This window comes from Poecile atricapillus, chromosome 3, assembly GCF_030490865.1.
Source record: "Poecile atricapillus isolate bPoeAtr1 chromosome 3, bPoeAtr1.hap1, whole genome shotgun sequence".
NCBI classification, from domain to species: Eukaryota; Metazoa; Chordata; class Aves; order Passeriformes; family Paridae; genus Poecile; species Poecile atricapillus.
Genome location: NC_081251.1, coordinates 18,454,855 through 18,470,398, shown reverse-complemented (window position 1 = coordinate 18,470,398; position 15,544 = coordinate 18,454,855). Strand labels below are relative to the sequence as shown.

Sequence of the window (15,544 nt, the reverse complement as noted above, 5' to 3'; positions counted from 1 at the left end):
CGAAACCTTGTCAAGAGCCCTCCCTTTCAGAAGGTAATTTCCATATTGCTGCCAGTGCTGTATATGTAGCCCAGTTCTTGCTTTACAGACAAAATTGTTAAAAATTGACCCTTCCTGCTCTCCTGATTTTACTGTAATGCATTTTCATTCAAATTTGACCTCTCCCTTTCCTAGTCCCTTCCTTTCCAGTGTTCATCCGCTCTCTTCTTCACTATGGAGTGATACACACATTTAACAAAACTAAAACAAAAGATTTCTTGATATCATTTGCTTACAGAGCTTTCCAGTTCACATAAGATTACAATATTAAAGGAAATACAGCCACGTAAAAATTAGTCTGAAATCTATCCTGCATTTATTACACGTTAAAAGTCAAGTCAAATCCCACACAAATTGACGGTTAGGCAATTTCCCCATCACCTTCACACTGCCGGCCACATACACTGCCAAACAAAGTTTCATTAGATGTTTATTGCTAATGTGAAGAAAGTTTTAAGGAGTTCTGCTGCATACCAAAGATATTCTGCAGAGGTTTTTTTTCTTCTTTTTTTTTTTTTTTTTTCCCCAGAGGGGTGGGTGGGGAGGGTGGTATACAGGTGGGACAGACAGGATAGCCAATAAGATTTTGTGTCTGATGAAAAGCTCCACATAAAAAGCAGCAGCCCAACCAAGGATTTTCACGTTCAGACAACTGAAGCATTACTGATTTGGAAATGTAGTTCTTCTTACAGTATACAGGTGAATAGCTCATGCCTAATTACAGATTGAAACAATTTGAAATAGCACAAGTTTAAAATATAAACATAGAAAATCAGATAATCAGAATTTCCAATGAAGCATTCATTCTGGAGCAGATAGGCAACATCATTAATACAAATGCAAGCAATAGTACAGACGATTTAATTGGATTACTTCACTCACTCCTATGAATTTTTCCAAGTAAATTCCTTAAGGAAGCCAGAAATGGAATTCAAATGTCATCTTTTCTGGATGTTTTGGCCTATAGCAGTCAGTCATGCTCTCCAAACGTGATCTCACTGAAGCAGCTGTGTGTACACAACAAATCGCATTTGGACGTTTCGATCCAAGAGCGGGTAAGGACAAACAGAGGTGAGCAGCACACTGTCCCTCACCACTAACACCAACAGTTGCCATAGCAACAGAAGGGATCACTAGAAGAGGCTAGTATTGATCTTTCCATCCCATGTTCATTGCCATTTTTTCAGAGTGGTCTCACACAATGCAACCACAAACAACACTGTCACACATACCCAAGTTCTGAAGTTAAAGGGAAATAGTAGTGTTGATAAGGCAGCAGGGAATAATTAATAATCCAGTTAGCTTGGGTACACAAAGAGCAAGCAGCGAATCTTCATCTCAGTGCAAGCTATGCCAGGGCAAGACAGGATGTCAATATGTACAGGAATGTTTCATCATGCCTTCCACCTACATTTGAAATTTCCTGCGCATTCTCCTACTGTGCAGCATCTGCCTGTTCTCAGCATTTGTAACAACATAGTAACCAATGTCTAGGTCACCTGTTGCAAAAAGTAGGATATAACAAAGGATATTTTGTGCTTAGTTTAAAGCCTTTTTCCATCATGCCAGCGTGCTGCAGATTGGCACGGATCCAGAAGGGTAAGAAAGTCTAAGTAGACAAATATTAAAGAGATTTTTCAGGTTAACAGTAGCATAGCTCCAGAGTCCCTCACAGCTCAACTTAACCTATAAATATGGGATAACACATTATGTGAGTACATCAGAGATTTTGGTAAAGACTAATATTGTTTCCAGTAACAATCCATAGCTGAGAACTGCGCTTAACTCATAAATTGCAGGATGTTACTTTGTTGATACTACCATAAGGCTCAAATGAAAAAAATTATTTTGAAGGTTTCACATTCACAAAAAACATTCCTTCTTAAAGACATGCAAAAATGGGAGAAGAAGTGTTTAAAATATTAGACAGTATTAAGAAAGCCTCTTAAGAACACTCCCAACTGTATTTACAGCCAGAACAGTTAGCAGAACATGGTCCTAGCTAAAAGCAGAAGGCTGCTTATACAAGAAATATAAAATATTATTCTTGAAAACAAGTAGATTACTTCTGCTACATGAACCCTACATTGTCCCAGTTTTATATCAGCATAATATAATTTCTGTAATTCATTATATTTGCATAAAGCAAATGATGTAATAAAGCAATAGTATGGAATGCACCCACTATCTCCAGAAACTTTAGAGTTCACAAAATGATTAGCCCCTCAAAAATAAAAAAGTCATCCAGGTAGAACAGCTTTCAGAAAATGCATCATCGTTTCTCAAGGCAAATACAAAAGACAAAATTACAAGTCTACATCAGTACAGATATTCCTAACAAAATTTTAACTTTTTTACTTAAAAAAAAAAGATCCTGAAAAAAACCTTTAACAATACCTACCAGCTGTGTACATCAAGTTAACAACTGCAGCATAATCCAAACAAATTATAACAGTATATGATATTTAAGGGCTCTTGGAACCCTGTTAATAACCAGTCTCCCATCATAACTTAAAGAGGCAAATAGCCACGGGTCTGCTGAGGACCATTCAACTGCATATACGCTATCTTCATGTTCTTCATAGGTAGCTATTACACTGTCCTGAAGGGGCTCTTTAATCCTAAAATTGAAAACAAACACAAAAGAAAAAAGAAAGGTAAGGATTTGTGAATACACTTGATTTTAAAGGCAATAGCAATATTACATCTAGATACCTAAAATCCCATCTAAATAACAAGAATGCAGTAGTAAGTTCTAAGGAAATATTTTATACTTTCTATTTGCATGTACTTATGCTTTAAATGACAGCAGAGTCAAGTCAGTGCAAAAGAGCCAGGGACAAAGTAACTCTTATTCTAAATTTCAGTCCATTTCCTGTCTCTCAGAACCTACACTAAGCATCTCTCCCTCACTCTCTAAAGCAAGCTAAACTATGTGGCATGATCTAAATGCACAACTTTTTACACATATCTCTTCTCTCATCATGTTACATCCCATCGTCTCACATTTCATTGTTAAATGAGCTGTTAAAATAATACAGTCTTAGAGACATGTAGATGGGCAAGAAGTTGCAGTTGCTAACATCAGTCTCTCCTGTGCTGCCATCCTGGACCCATTTTCTCCAGAATTATGGAAGGGGGATGGAGCCACCACTCTGAAGATTGATTTTTATCTCCCATTGCTAGAGTTATATCAGCACCAGATTCTCATCTACTATTGTATACCCCACCTCTCCCTGCAACAGCCAAGCTCCTGGTCACCTACGTCACAGAGACACAAATTCCCTTCTGCATTGTAAATATTCAAGAGATTCAGGCAACTCTCTGAAGTCCAATCCACACAAGAGTCATTGATTGTACTCTGCTGAGCACAGCCCTTCTTCCTTCCATTCCCAAACCCAGTCTCTCCTCTCAGAATACCACTACAACACATTATTCTGTAGCTACAGGGTAGAGGAGTTTTCAGAGGATGACCTTAGAGAGCTCCTTTAGCCACAGAGACTCATCTCTGACAAGAATCAGTCAGCCCTTCAGAGGCATCCGTCCGCCTCCTAGAAACAGCCTTGTACTACAGCTGCAACCCTCCTCACGGAAAGCAAAGCCAAAGAGCCTTGTGAATGCCACTCAATCATTTAAGCAGATGCTGCTACTACAGAAATGAAGTGTTGTTATTGGCTGCCTTTGCCCTTTCCTGCTTCTCTCTGAAAGCACGCAGCTCTGCAATCACAAAGCCTGGATGGAAGCACAGATCCTAATTTTTTGCAGAATATCGCTGCCCCACCTAGCCAGCTGAGCCAGCTGCAATTCTAACACTGCAATTAAAATTCAGATGAGTTTAATGAACAAACCAGAAACAGACTCATACTGTAGAATAGCTTCTGATATGTATTTTCACTGATTTTTATCATTTACTTGTGCTACATTAAAGGTCAACTAACCAAAAAAGGTCACAGCACAACCAACACCCAGCCCCTGGTTAATTGCAAAGAACAAGTTTGTTTTGCAGTTCTCCTGAATATAAACTTTGATACAAACCATCTAACAGCAGAGCTAACAAACACATACAGGCACTTCATCTCCTGCAACATGTTTTTCTAACTTCCTTTTAAATGACATGCCTGGTTAAGTGAAAGTTGGTCATGTCCCCAGACAGCAATGTGCTGCATGCAGTGCTCACCCACTTACCCACAACTCCATTATTCTGAAGATTTCAGATGTCTCTCTGGATAAGCAGGGGAGTAATGCACAGTGCACATGGCTATCAGGGGACACGACCGACTTTCAGTTAACCAGGAATCTCAGTTAACAGAAGGTTGGATAAACAAGGACAAATAAGCTTCTAGATTGCACTATTTTCTGTATGCTCAGAGTTGTTTCAGTGTTTCATTTAAATAACACAGCTCATCTAATTTAATTTACAGGAGTCATAAGGGGAATGAGTGTTCAGGAAACAAGCCTGTGGATTAATTTCTGTTTGGCATTTCCATTTATAACTACAGTTTTTAACTGTGTTTTATTATTGTCTATACACTGAATTTCCTCTTAGGTATGAAAGTAAATTTTGTGCCTTCATAGAAAAAGAAAGCATGCTATTCCATGTGGTTCTTCAGGGCCAATGGCACAGCCTTGAAACAGTTATTGAGAATCAGAAAAAAATCCTTATGGAAGTGATCACTTGGTGTAAAAGAGACAGATACTACACAAGACAATCAAGATAGAAAAAAATCATCTCAAAACAACATGTGTCTCAGGAACAATACAGAAGATCCAAAGGAAAGTGTTCATGAACATCCTTTACAAACATGATGAATGAAAATAGATTAGCCTTGAAATTACGCAATGGGTAATGAGCCCAGAAGGATTCTGCTAGTGGAATAAAAGCCAGAATTAATTTCATGTATGTGAAAGACTGTTCTAAAATATTAAAGAAAACAAACAGAACAACAACATAAGGAGCTGACTTGTTTGTGATGAGTTTTTTCCTCACAACAGGAATCTCTTAGATGCAGACTACCTTACCTGATGTGAACAGATTTCCAAGAAAACACCTCAGATTTCTCTGCATTTTGCATATGTTTGCTTTTTTTGGTAATCCAAGAATAGGCTAAGGACTCTATTTTTGAATTTATATCAATCTAGGGTACTTAGAATTGTTCTTTTCCTGAGTCAGACAAAGATTTAAGCACCCCAAATGAAATTTTACACATATCTACTTACCATCTATCTAAAGAATTACCTCAAATTAATAAGAAGAGTAGCTGTACAGAGCTGGATACAAAACAAACTTTCTTCTATGCTATTTTAATATGTATAATTCACATTGTTGCCAGAACACAGAGATACATGTTTTTACTTAAAAGCTGCAGGTTATGGGTATAAAAATAGCTGCGTATAGCTATATATATAGCATGAATGCATACATGTGTACAAAACAGCTATGTATAGCACAGATAGCTATGGTATATAGCTGCTCCAGTATACCACAGATGTAGGTGCTTGGACTATTGACCCCATGGTTGAGAGGTGGCGCTGTACAAGGCCAGCACCTTGCAGGACTCAATGATCCTTGTGGGTCCCTTCCAACTCAGCTTATTCTGTGACTGTATTTGATAGCAAACTTGGAAATCCCTTGTTATGCCTGGCAAGCTTAGTAAGCTATTTTCTTCCTTGCCCCCGATCTTCTTGACCCTTAAAATGCTTCTTTAGTTTCTTACTTTCCGATCTATTTTGAAGATTTGATTCTGACCAGACTAAAATACCTGTCCTTCTATATGCTCTTGCACTGCATCGACTGACAAGGCACGACATTCCTTTTGCCACCAAGAAATCATAGTATGAAATGTCCAGTATATACCTACATCATGCATAAATTTCAGACCTGTGCCACACAGAGCTGAAAATGGACTGTGTTTCCTCTGAAGTCTTATTCAAATAACATGACCCAACCAGCTTCTATGAAAGGAGGGAAGCTTTTATTTTACTAGATAATTTTGAGGTTAATTGTGTTACAGATTCAAGAAAGAAGCCAGATCAGCCTTGGATAATTGTTTTCATGTAGAAAGCTGTTATTTCCAATTACTTCTCATGGTAACAACCACTTAAGTTTGCAGTGCTTGCAATTCTGTTTTGTCACCAGTGTTCAATAAAATATGGTTTTCAGTCAGCAAAAATCATTAATTCCTTATCACAGTCAAAATTAAATCCTCTTTAATCCAAAAATCACTATGAAATAGAAATGAATCAATAGAGCAGCAGCATGTACTGCAGCATTCAAAAATGAATCCTGAAAAGCATAGCACTGAATTCTGGAATAAGCCCATGGATGCACTTTCCTTTTGACTTCAAGAGAAAATTGTTTATGGTAAGATTAGACAACACTATTTGCTTTTTCAATCACTTTAAAAAGCCTGAATTCAAGTATGTTTATTCTTGAACACATTTTTTATAGATAATAATTGGTCTTGCATACTATTCCAAACCTTTTTTTTATTCAAAAAAGAGCTTTCTGAATTGCTTCCTCAGGAAAATAGGAAACACATATTTTTATATAACAGGTTTCACAGATGTCCTAATATGAAAAATAAATTAAGGAAGGTATACTTGCTGGTGAGGGTTAAAGAAAGAAATACTATAGGAAAACCAAAAGCTTTTAAAGAAAATAGTCTTGGAACTGAAAAGTGTTGCTGCATTACATTTTGCTCAGCTTCTTATACATCCAACGAAGTGAAGTCCCCAATCCTCGCATTTTTCAAAACAGAAACTATTTAACCTGTTTTAATTAATTAGGTCTCTTGGTTAATTCCATAGCATAATCCTGTGACTTCTGGTTTCTCCAAGACATTAATATCAAAAGTAAAATAGCATCAAATTTAACACTGCTGACAGCTGTGTGAAAATATCCTGAAAGCCTGCCCCAGCATGTTTGGCAAATACTTCTCAAAATATCAACGCTGACAAATCTCTCTCCTGAAGTCACAGATGCATATACAAAGGTGTTATGTTAGATTGCACAGTTCATATGTAATATTGTGAAGCCATGTGATTTATTATTCAAAAAACTCTAAATCACATTTCTATCATGAAAAGTAGATACCACCAACTTATTTAGACAGAATTTTGAAGGAAGTCTTTTTCTACAGAGAGGGCAGCCACCATTTTCTCTCTGGTCCATTCCGATAGCTGAAGATGTTTCTACACATAATATCTCATTAAACAGTTCCTGATCTCAAGTGAGATTCTCTGTACTGGAAGAGCTAATCCTTTACATCTCTCATTTTTAAATATAAAATATTGGGAAGTGTTTGTATTAGATCTTCTATTTGTATCAAACGCTAACATCTATGATGAAAAAGATGGAAACATAAGCCTTCAAGAAAAACACTAAAACTGTATTTTCTGATAGGAATTTCTGGTACAATCTTCAAAGAATAACAAAGATTACCATTATTTTAGAACATATCATCAAAAAATGTAACATAAGGAAGAAGGCAGCGTACTGACCTTAGTAATCAGTTCTGCCAGTGAAAACAGCAAACATCTTAAGCCTGTAAACCCCAAAGTAAACTAAGGGAGCTGGTAGCTTACACTGCAAAATTAAAATTTTAGGATAGCTTCCTTTCCAGGACTGATGTATAAACTCAAAATCATATTGACCATATAAATATTTTCATTGTTATGATTACAGAATAAGCTTTTTCTCTTAAAAAGCAAGTCCCCCATTAACAGTTGAGCAAAGTTCTGGCCACAGAAATCATGAAGAATAGAAACACCGCTGTAAATGCAGCATGCACCTTGCTGCTGGTGCTCCTATACCAAATACTCTTGTCATGCTGTGTATCACCAGAATATCAAACAGAGACCTAACAATTCATAATTTAAACCTATAAGGCAAACAAATATATTGGAGTGACTGAAGAAAAGGAATCCTGATTGGCAAGTAAAGATGGCCACACTAAACTGCAAGAACCTAGTAATTTTATTGTTAGAAAGAGCAATGTAGAATTAAAATGAGTATCAGAATAATTTAAAGCAGTAACATAAAGAATCACTCACTAACATCAGTATTTTGGATGACCAAAGACTAAAGGAAGGATAGAAGACAGTCACTACCTCCCTTAGGGGGAAGACAGTTCCCAGTGCTCTTCTAGTATCTTACTGAGCTGACAGTCACCTTCAGGAAGTTTAAAATTTGGTCAAGTTCAGTGTTGCAGGGAGAAAGTTCTTGCAGCAACAGACTGCAAAGCCACCAAAGAAAGAGGTCAAGGAGAAGCCTGACAAGCAATGGCATCCACAGCTGTGGAATAATCCCATGTTTTAAACGTTTTGTTCAAACTTAGACATTGAAAATCTTTCCTCATGTTCTTATCCAGACACATTAGCTTTGTTTTGGGGATGAAACTTAAAGGAACCCAAGTACTCATCCTCATCTGCTCTATTTTCATTTATTTTGTACACATTTTTCTATCTCTGGATCAAGGTGCTAGAAACTGAACTAGTACAGCACTTCATTCTCAGTTGTTTGTTTTTTATCTTAATTTTTGAACTGTGCATTAAATAACCCAGACTGGGGACCTGATCAGAATATAGCATAGCTGTCCTCTGGCCACATGCCTATAGCTCTTCTCTATGGACAACTCCATCCTCTTCTTAGACTACCTGTTTTAAACAGTGGCTTTGTGCTTCCCATGCAGAAAGCACTGAAGCCTTTCTTAATTCAATGCAAGAAAAGAAATACAGTTGGCATATTTCTCCTAGACACATTTCACAAAAAACGTGTGTGCACAGCTGGCATGTTTTAGAACAAACAAAAACACCCAGATACAGATACACCCAAGAATATTGCTGATTGCAAAGGAAAACCATACATGGAGGAATCAAAAGTCTCCAAACATTATTCAGGAGGCCCTGTAAATAGTCAGGGCCTAGGAGCATATCCAGGGGAAGTACATCTCCTTTTCCTATTTCTATTATTTTTCCTCCTGCCTTCTATGAGACAGATGATACAGGCTAGGGAGACCTTTGACATGATACAGGGAAGCTGCCTGCTCTTACATTTTTTGATTGATGAAAGAAACAACAGCAGCAGTTAAAAAGTAGGGAAAAGACAGGCTTAGTCTGATCTAAACCAGCAGCTAAGAGGAACCAGCAGTCACTTGATCTCAACAAGAGACAGATCTTCATGTAACAGTCCTAGTTATATTGCTTATTCAAGCACATTCTGGTCTCTAAGATGGGAGCAGATAGGCCCAAGGTGTCAACACAAACACTGAAGGGAGAAACCACTGAGAAGAAATTCTTAGTAAGAATGGAATACAGCAACTTTTAGTTTGTCTATTTATTATGCAATGAACTTGAATTATTTTCTTTCTCCAAAAATTATCTCCAAATAATTATTTTTGGTTGGCAAAGTCAAAAACCAGGCAAATACTGCAGTAAATCTTGCAAGAATAATTGAGTGGGTAGACTCATGCACAGCCCTACACAGTTGAACAAGGAAGGGTTAAACCGACATACTTTTTGTCTCCAACTAAGAAATACAGTAAAAATTAGGAAATTTACTCTGAAAGATATTAAAAATTAACAAGTCTTAAAAATCTCAGGAAGGAGTTTTAACTATGCAGAACAGTATTGCAAGTCAATGTTTTCAAAGTATGGGGACTTTTCTAAGTAGAAAAAATAAATCTTTGAAGATTAAACTGGCACATACTAATCATTTTTATATTTAATCCAACAGCATTTTTATAAGTGATTGTATTCAGGACAAATAAAATGCAGAAAGAGTCTTTTCCTTTCTTTCCACTTGATATTCCAACCTTCTGAGACAGATATGGTACTCAGTCTGAAGGTGACTGGCTAGAGACACTAGTTGTACAAATATATGCTCTTCCTGGTGTATTCCAAGATATGCCTGAAAAAGACATTCTCTTTAACAGTATTTGTGTGCTGTTTAATAACAAATCAGATGTCCTCCAAAACAGGATAAATGGACCTGATGAGACTATAACATTTTCTTGAAAGTCTAGAACATAGCCAAGCAAAAAAAAAACCCAAACAAAAATCAAAAACAATCCTTCCCCACTAAACCATGGAGTCAAAAACTGTATTTTACAAAAGAGACAGTTGTAAGAGACACTTTTGGGGTGCTGGACGGTCTGAGACACGGCAGAGACCTCTATAGTCGAGTTAGATGTTAGTAGTTTATTTCAGGGTGTGGGAGACAGAGAGAGAGCCTGCTATGAGCCAGCAGATAGAGCTCAAAGCAGGCTCGGAGAGAACAATACAAAAGGGAGTAAAATATGAATACATGAGTTCAAGACTGCTAAAATTGCTAAGAAAGAGGGTAACAGAACAGAAGTGAGAGAGCCAGGAAAAGAGGATAAAGAAGAGCAGGAAAGAGCAGGAAAAAGAGAGCAGCAAGAGTGTAGAAAGCGTGAGGCAAGAAGGCTAAGAGAGACCAAGAGAGACAAGAGAGCCAAGAGGGCTAAGAGAGAGAACTCTCTTTTACAATTACTTATATAACCTATACATTGAATATTCTATTCCTTCACTAACCAATCTTTCTAAGTATACTAATGCAGTAACATTTGTGTGCGACCTATAGAAATCGCTGCTTTTGCATATTTTTAGTTATCTCAGGGTCCTTCAGACCTTTCCTTATAAGGTTGGGGAGAGGGGTCTCAGCTTAGTTTTATTGGGGAAAGAATGTGTTCTGGCATACCAGACCAGTTTCTTTGAATTATTCAACCCGTGCCTTCCCTTGTATTTCTTCCTTAGCCTTTCTGGCTAAAGAGTCATATTTATAATTTCTTTCTAATTCTACCTTCCCAACAGACAGTACCCATGGAATGGTGCAAAAGACTCTTCACACAGGTCTCTAGAAGGGTATCAGAGCTGAAATATTTGGCACTAGTGGTTGCCTAACAGGAAGTATTCCCAACAGCTGTTATGCCCTACTTCATTTGTGCACTCAGAGCTAAACAGACATTCATTTGGCAACAGTTCAAGGCTGCAGCAGCTGGCAAACATCCTTCTGACTCAACTCATAATGAGAGGGTGGAAGGGGAAGCCTAAAACAAGACTTTTACAGTACCAAGCAAAAGTTACAAAAGCTAATGCGCTTTCCCAGGTTCTATAGAAAACAGATGATCAGCTGAATGACACATATTTAAAAAGCAAATGCAGAACTGATACTCTTGTAGCCTCTGGGAACAGGCAAGGGCTCTACATTATTACTATGCAAGTCATTCATGATGTGGTTTACATCCATCCCATAGTCATTGGAAAAGATGCTTTATATTTGTTGTATTGCATTGGATGACCTTGGATTCAAAAATTTCTACTCTAAAATAATGACTAGTGCTTTAACGAGGCCACCTACGCAGTCAACAATCCACAGAAATTCAGAATTCCAGATGACCTACTACACAATGTCTGTCAGAATGCTATTTATTTGTGATATTTTTAATGCGTTCCCACCATATTAAAAAAAATGTGGTCTCTTTCTCATTTCCACTAATGCTATTTATCTTCCATCCAGTACAGAATAACTCGCAATCTCCAGCCAAAGACAAGGAACCAAAAGATGTCCCTGCCCATGGCAGGGGAGTTGAAACTAGGTGATCTTTGAGACCCTTTCCAACACAAACCATTCTTTGATTCTATATTTAAAACACTGTAACTCAGTTACATTCTAGAAAGTAAATATATACTGCTGATGTGAGCAAATTTTTAAGCATTTAATTTGATACTCCTTGATTTTTCAGGCACTTACAATACATAGAGAAAATCTTCTAAAGAAATCCTGTACATTTAAAATTAACCATTTCTATATATGGAAAAACTTTCTTATTTAGTATTAAAAAAAGAATAGTTTCCAGGTCCTTTAAATGAAGCCAGAACACCAAAACCCGAAACTATTTGGAGCAAAACTATATAGTATGTATCAATAAAATTAAGGTTCAAGAGCAACCTTAAAAATGCAACTAGAGAAGTAACCTAAACTTTATTTAAAATTTTAGCTGAAACATTTAGCAAACACAGCTGAGCAACTAGGGGATCTTTTTTGGGATTTCCTTGTTCCTTATCACATCTGACTATTCTTTATTTTAAAAGATCATTCAGGAGTTAGTCCACCAGTGTCATTGCAGACGGCTTTGTAGAGCTGTCCGGAGAATGGCAGTGGACCCCAGAAGGGCCAAGTGAGTAAATTATATGAGGAGGGGTTGAGAGAGCTGGAGCTTGTTTAGTCTGGAGAAGAGGAGGCTCAGGGGAGACCTTACCACCCTCTACAACAGCCTAACAGGATATTGTAGCCAGCTGGGGGTCAGTCTCTTCTCCCATGCAACAAATGACAGGACAGGACATAGCCTCAAGCTATGCCAAGGCAGATTTAGGCTGGACATTAAGAGAAATTTCTTCACAGAAAGGGTGATTAGAAATTGGAATGGGCTACCCAGAGAGGTGGTGGAATCACCATCCCTGGGGGTGTTCAAGGAAAGACTGAGGGTGGCAGTCATTACCAGAGTCTAGTTGACACAGTGATGTTCAGTCATAGGTTGGATTCTGATCTCAGAGGTCTTTTCCAATCTAATTCTTTCTGTAATTCTGTGATTCACTTTGTAAAGGAAGAGTTTGTTGAAGATCACCATCAAAGCTCACAAAATTAGAAAGCCTCAGCCCTCGATCCACAATCTCAATCTACAGAACTCCTTATATACACATATATACACTTGCAAAGGCATGTAAAAAGGAAAATAAGCATCATATACTGCACAATGAAAAGGTTGAAAACACCTAAAATTGAGTATAAAATTATTTTAGTATTTCAGTTAATTCTTTACTAAACCCATCCCTCCAAAATTCACAAGGAAAATATGTGATTCCACAAAAACCAAATGGATGGGTTTACAAACCTTTGCCAATAGCATGTACTATTCTCTACCAAGAGTGTTGAAACCAAGCTTCCGGTTTTCTTGATCTAGGTCTCATGAGTGACTGGGTTCCAGAGCAGTCAGAGATATTATGAGCAAATTTTTTTAAAAATAATGTGTTTATACTTATTTTCTTCTGCCCGTGCAGGAGCTCATCATTACACTGGTAACATTTCCTACAGGTCCTAACACACATACAGAAAATACAAAAGCATATTTTCAAATTCTCAGTTAACCCAGATTATTCTACATGCTTGACTTGAACCAAAGCTCCCTTAAAATGAATCTTTTCACCAACCCAGTGGACTTTAGGACTCATCCTCAGCATCACCATTCCCTTCCTACCAGTGAACGTGGAGTGACCATGCCAATCAGATTTAAAGAGTGTATTCCACCCAAGACTAAATAAAGAAGAGCAAAGTGGGAATTTTAACTACTTACCTGATAGGCCTGTATACAAAAATCCTAGTCAGCAAAAAAATAGCATGTAAACCATTACAATGAAATGACAAATTATAAGCATCTACATAAAACTCAGGAAACGTCATACTTCTCTTCTTGATGTTGGTCCTCTTGGTCACTGAGTTCATCATCATCTACCATATGGCCAAATGGTTCAGAAGAAATTGATACCATATTAGACAGAATAACTCTGCTATCACTGCTTCCTGTAAGGATCAGCTGATCATGAGAATGATTGTATCTGACATTCCAGACCCTAAAAAAGTTAAAGCAGAGAGAACAAGAGACTATTCATGGCAGGTAGCACCTCACTGTTAAACTTTGTTTTTAAAAGCAGCAGTAAAAATTCATCTTTCCAATGTTTTAAATATGCATTAAAGTAACACACTTCATTCCAAAGACTTTTTTTGCCATCCTCATTTGACTATTATGCTTCTATGTCATCTATTTTCTATGAGGTGTCTTAAAAATTCAATAAGTAAATTGCAAAAAACCAAAACAACACCAAAAACAAATCACACCGTTCAATGGTATTCCTTCAAGGTACATTCCAATTCGTTGTTGAATAAGCCATATAAATACTCAAGTCCTAAATACAAAAAATTTCCCCAAAGCAAAATATGTATTAAAAAAATAAGCCTTTTAAACAAAAACCTCACAATGTTCTTACAGTAAAGTTTAAAATAGTTCCTAAAACAAATGTAGGACTATATTTCTCTTCAATTTTTACATTTTACATATGAAGTTAATACCAAACATCTTATGGTTCTTGTTTTATTCTTTTTCTTTGAATATTCTGAAGAAAAAAAGTATAAATGATGCTTCTGTTAATTCCCATTTTCATTTCCCTTAAAGCAGCATTAGGGTCTGGATTTATTTTGCAAGAATTACTCCAACCCAAATTTTATAAAATATGAATAATCCATCTTTTTGTAAGCATGTAAATTTGCAGACATCAGGCAAGATTCTCTCCTTACTCCAGCCACAGACCAGTGCAGTAGATACAGGCTCTAAATGTTATCTCAGAGAATAAAAAGATTCACTTGCATATTCTGACTTAAGGACTGTGAAGAACATAAAAAAAGTGGAGCTGCATTACTGAACATTTCAACCATTTGACAACAAAAGGATGGATGGCAGTTGCTTTATTACTGCACATCAGGTGTGGCACATCAGGCTCCATTTGGGAAGGTACACCTGTGTCCCAGCTGGGCCCCACAGGCCAAGTTCTGTGCTTCTCAAAGGTGTACCCTATCTCCTAACAATGTTAACAGTTTCTTGCCAATTAGACTAATGTTGTCTAAACTCTTAATTTACAATCACACAATGAACATTGACATGCTGAAACTTTTCCTCTGTGCAAAAAAATTATTATGCACAATAGCACAAACATAGTTTGCATTGTTCCTAAACGGTAAAATAATTAGCTGAATAAATGATATACGCCATCCACCCACAAAACAGCATGCAGATAATTTGTTCTACCAGTGGGAATGCTCCTCTAGTGTCTTCACTGGTTCAGTGACATTTCTCGTGTCCCAGAATTTCACCTTGCAGTCATCTCCACAGCTAGCCAGGTAGTACTGTTTGTTGGGATTAAAGTCCAGGTCTCGTACCAGCTGTCCATGTGCATTTTCTATACAATATATCTGCCTGTAAAACATTAAAAAAATTAAGTGGTCTATAAAAAGCTGACTGCACTCTGCCTATCTGTTTCCCTGGAAACTTGCATAATCCCCTTAGCACCCACAGACCTAGAGTTCCCATTGCTAGTGCAGAGTTTAGGGAATTCCCATTTGTTAGCAAGTGACTTGTATAGATTTCTCAGCTTGCTCTGAAGCTTTGTTCCTTCTGTGTTTGTTTCTATTAGGATCATCTGGAGTTAAAAGGAAACAGTAGTTCCAGATGATTCTAGCACAGCTCTACAACTCTTATAAATATCTGCTACTAAACCACAACAGTTTCAGATAAGAACTTCTTCACCCCTAAGTAGTTATCCTCATACCCTATTTATGACATGTACTTCTCCCTGTAGGAAAAGCTGAAATGCAAATGTTGAAACAGATATCAATGACAGCTTTTTATTACTGCTCTGTATTGAATTTACCTTCTTG

At 37.2% G+C, this 15,544-nt stretch overlaps 1 protein-coding gene across 3 annotated transcripts in view; it reads right to left on the bottom strand.

Annotated features, from left to right (window-relative positions):
* Window positions 1–332: 332 nt before the first annotated feature.
* Window positions 333–15,544, bottom strand: part of EIPR1 (EARP complex and GARP complex interacting protein 1) — a 75,193-nt gene continuing 59,981 nt past the window's right edge. For all 3 annotated transcript variants that reach the window (XM_058836106.1, XM_058836107.1, XM_058836108.1), the window contains 3 exons: window positions 14,916–15,083; window positions 13,519–13,686; window positions 333–2,660 (listed from right to left, as the gene is read on the bottom strand). In XM_058836106.1, the coding sequence (XP_058692089.1) occupies window positions 2,486–2,660; window positions 13,519–13,686; window positions 14,916–15,083 (511 nt within the window). In that variant the 3' untranslated portion in view covers window positions 333–2,485. The remainder of the gene's footprint in view (window positions 2,661–13,518; window positions 13,687–14,915; window positions 15,084–15,544) is intronic.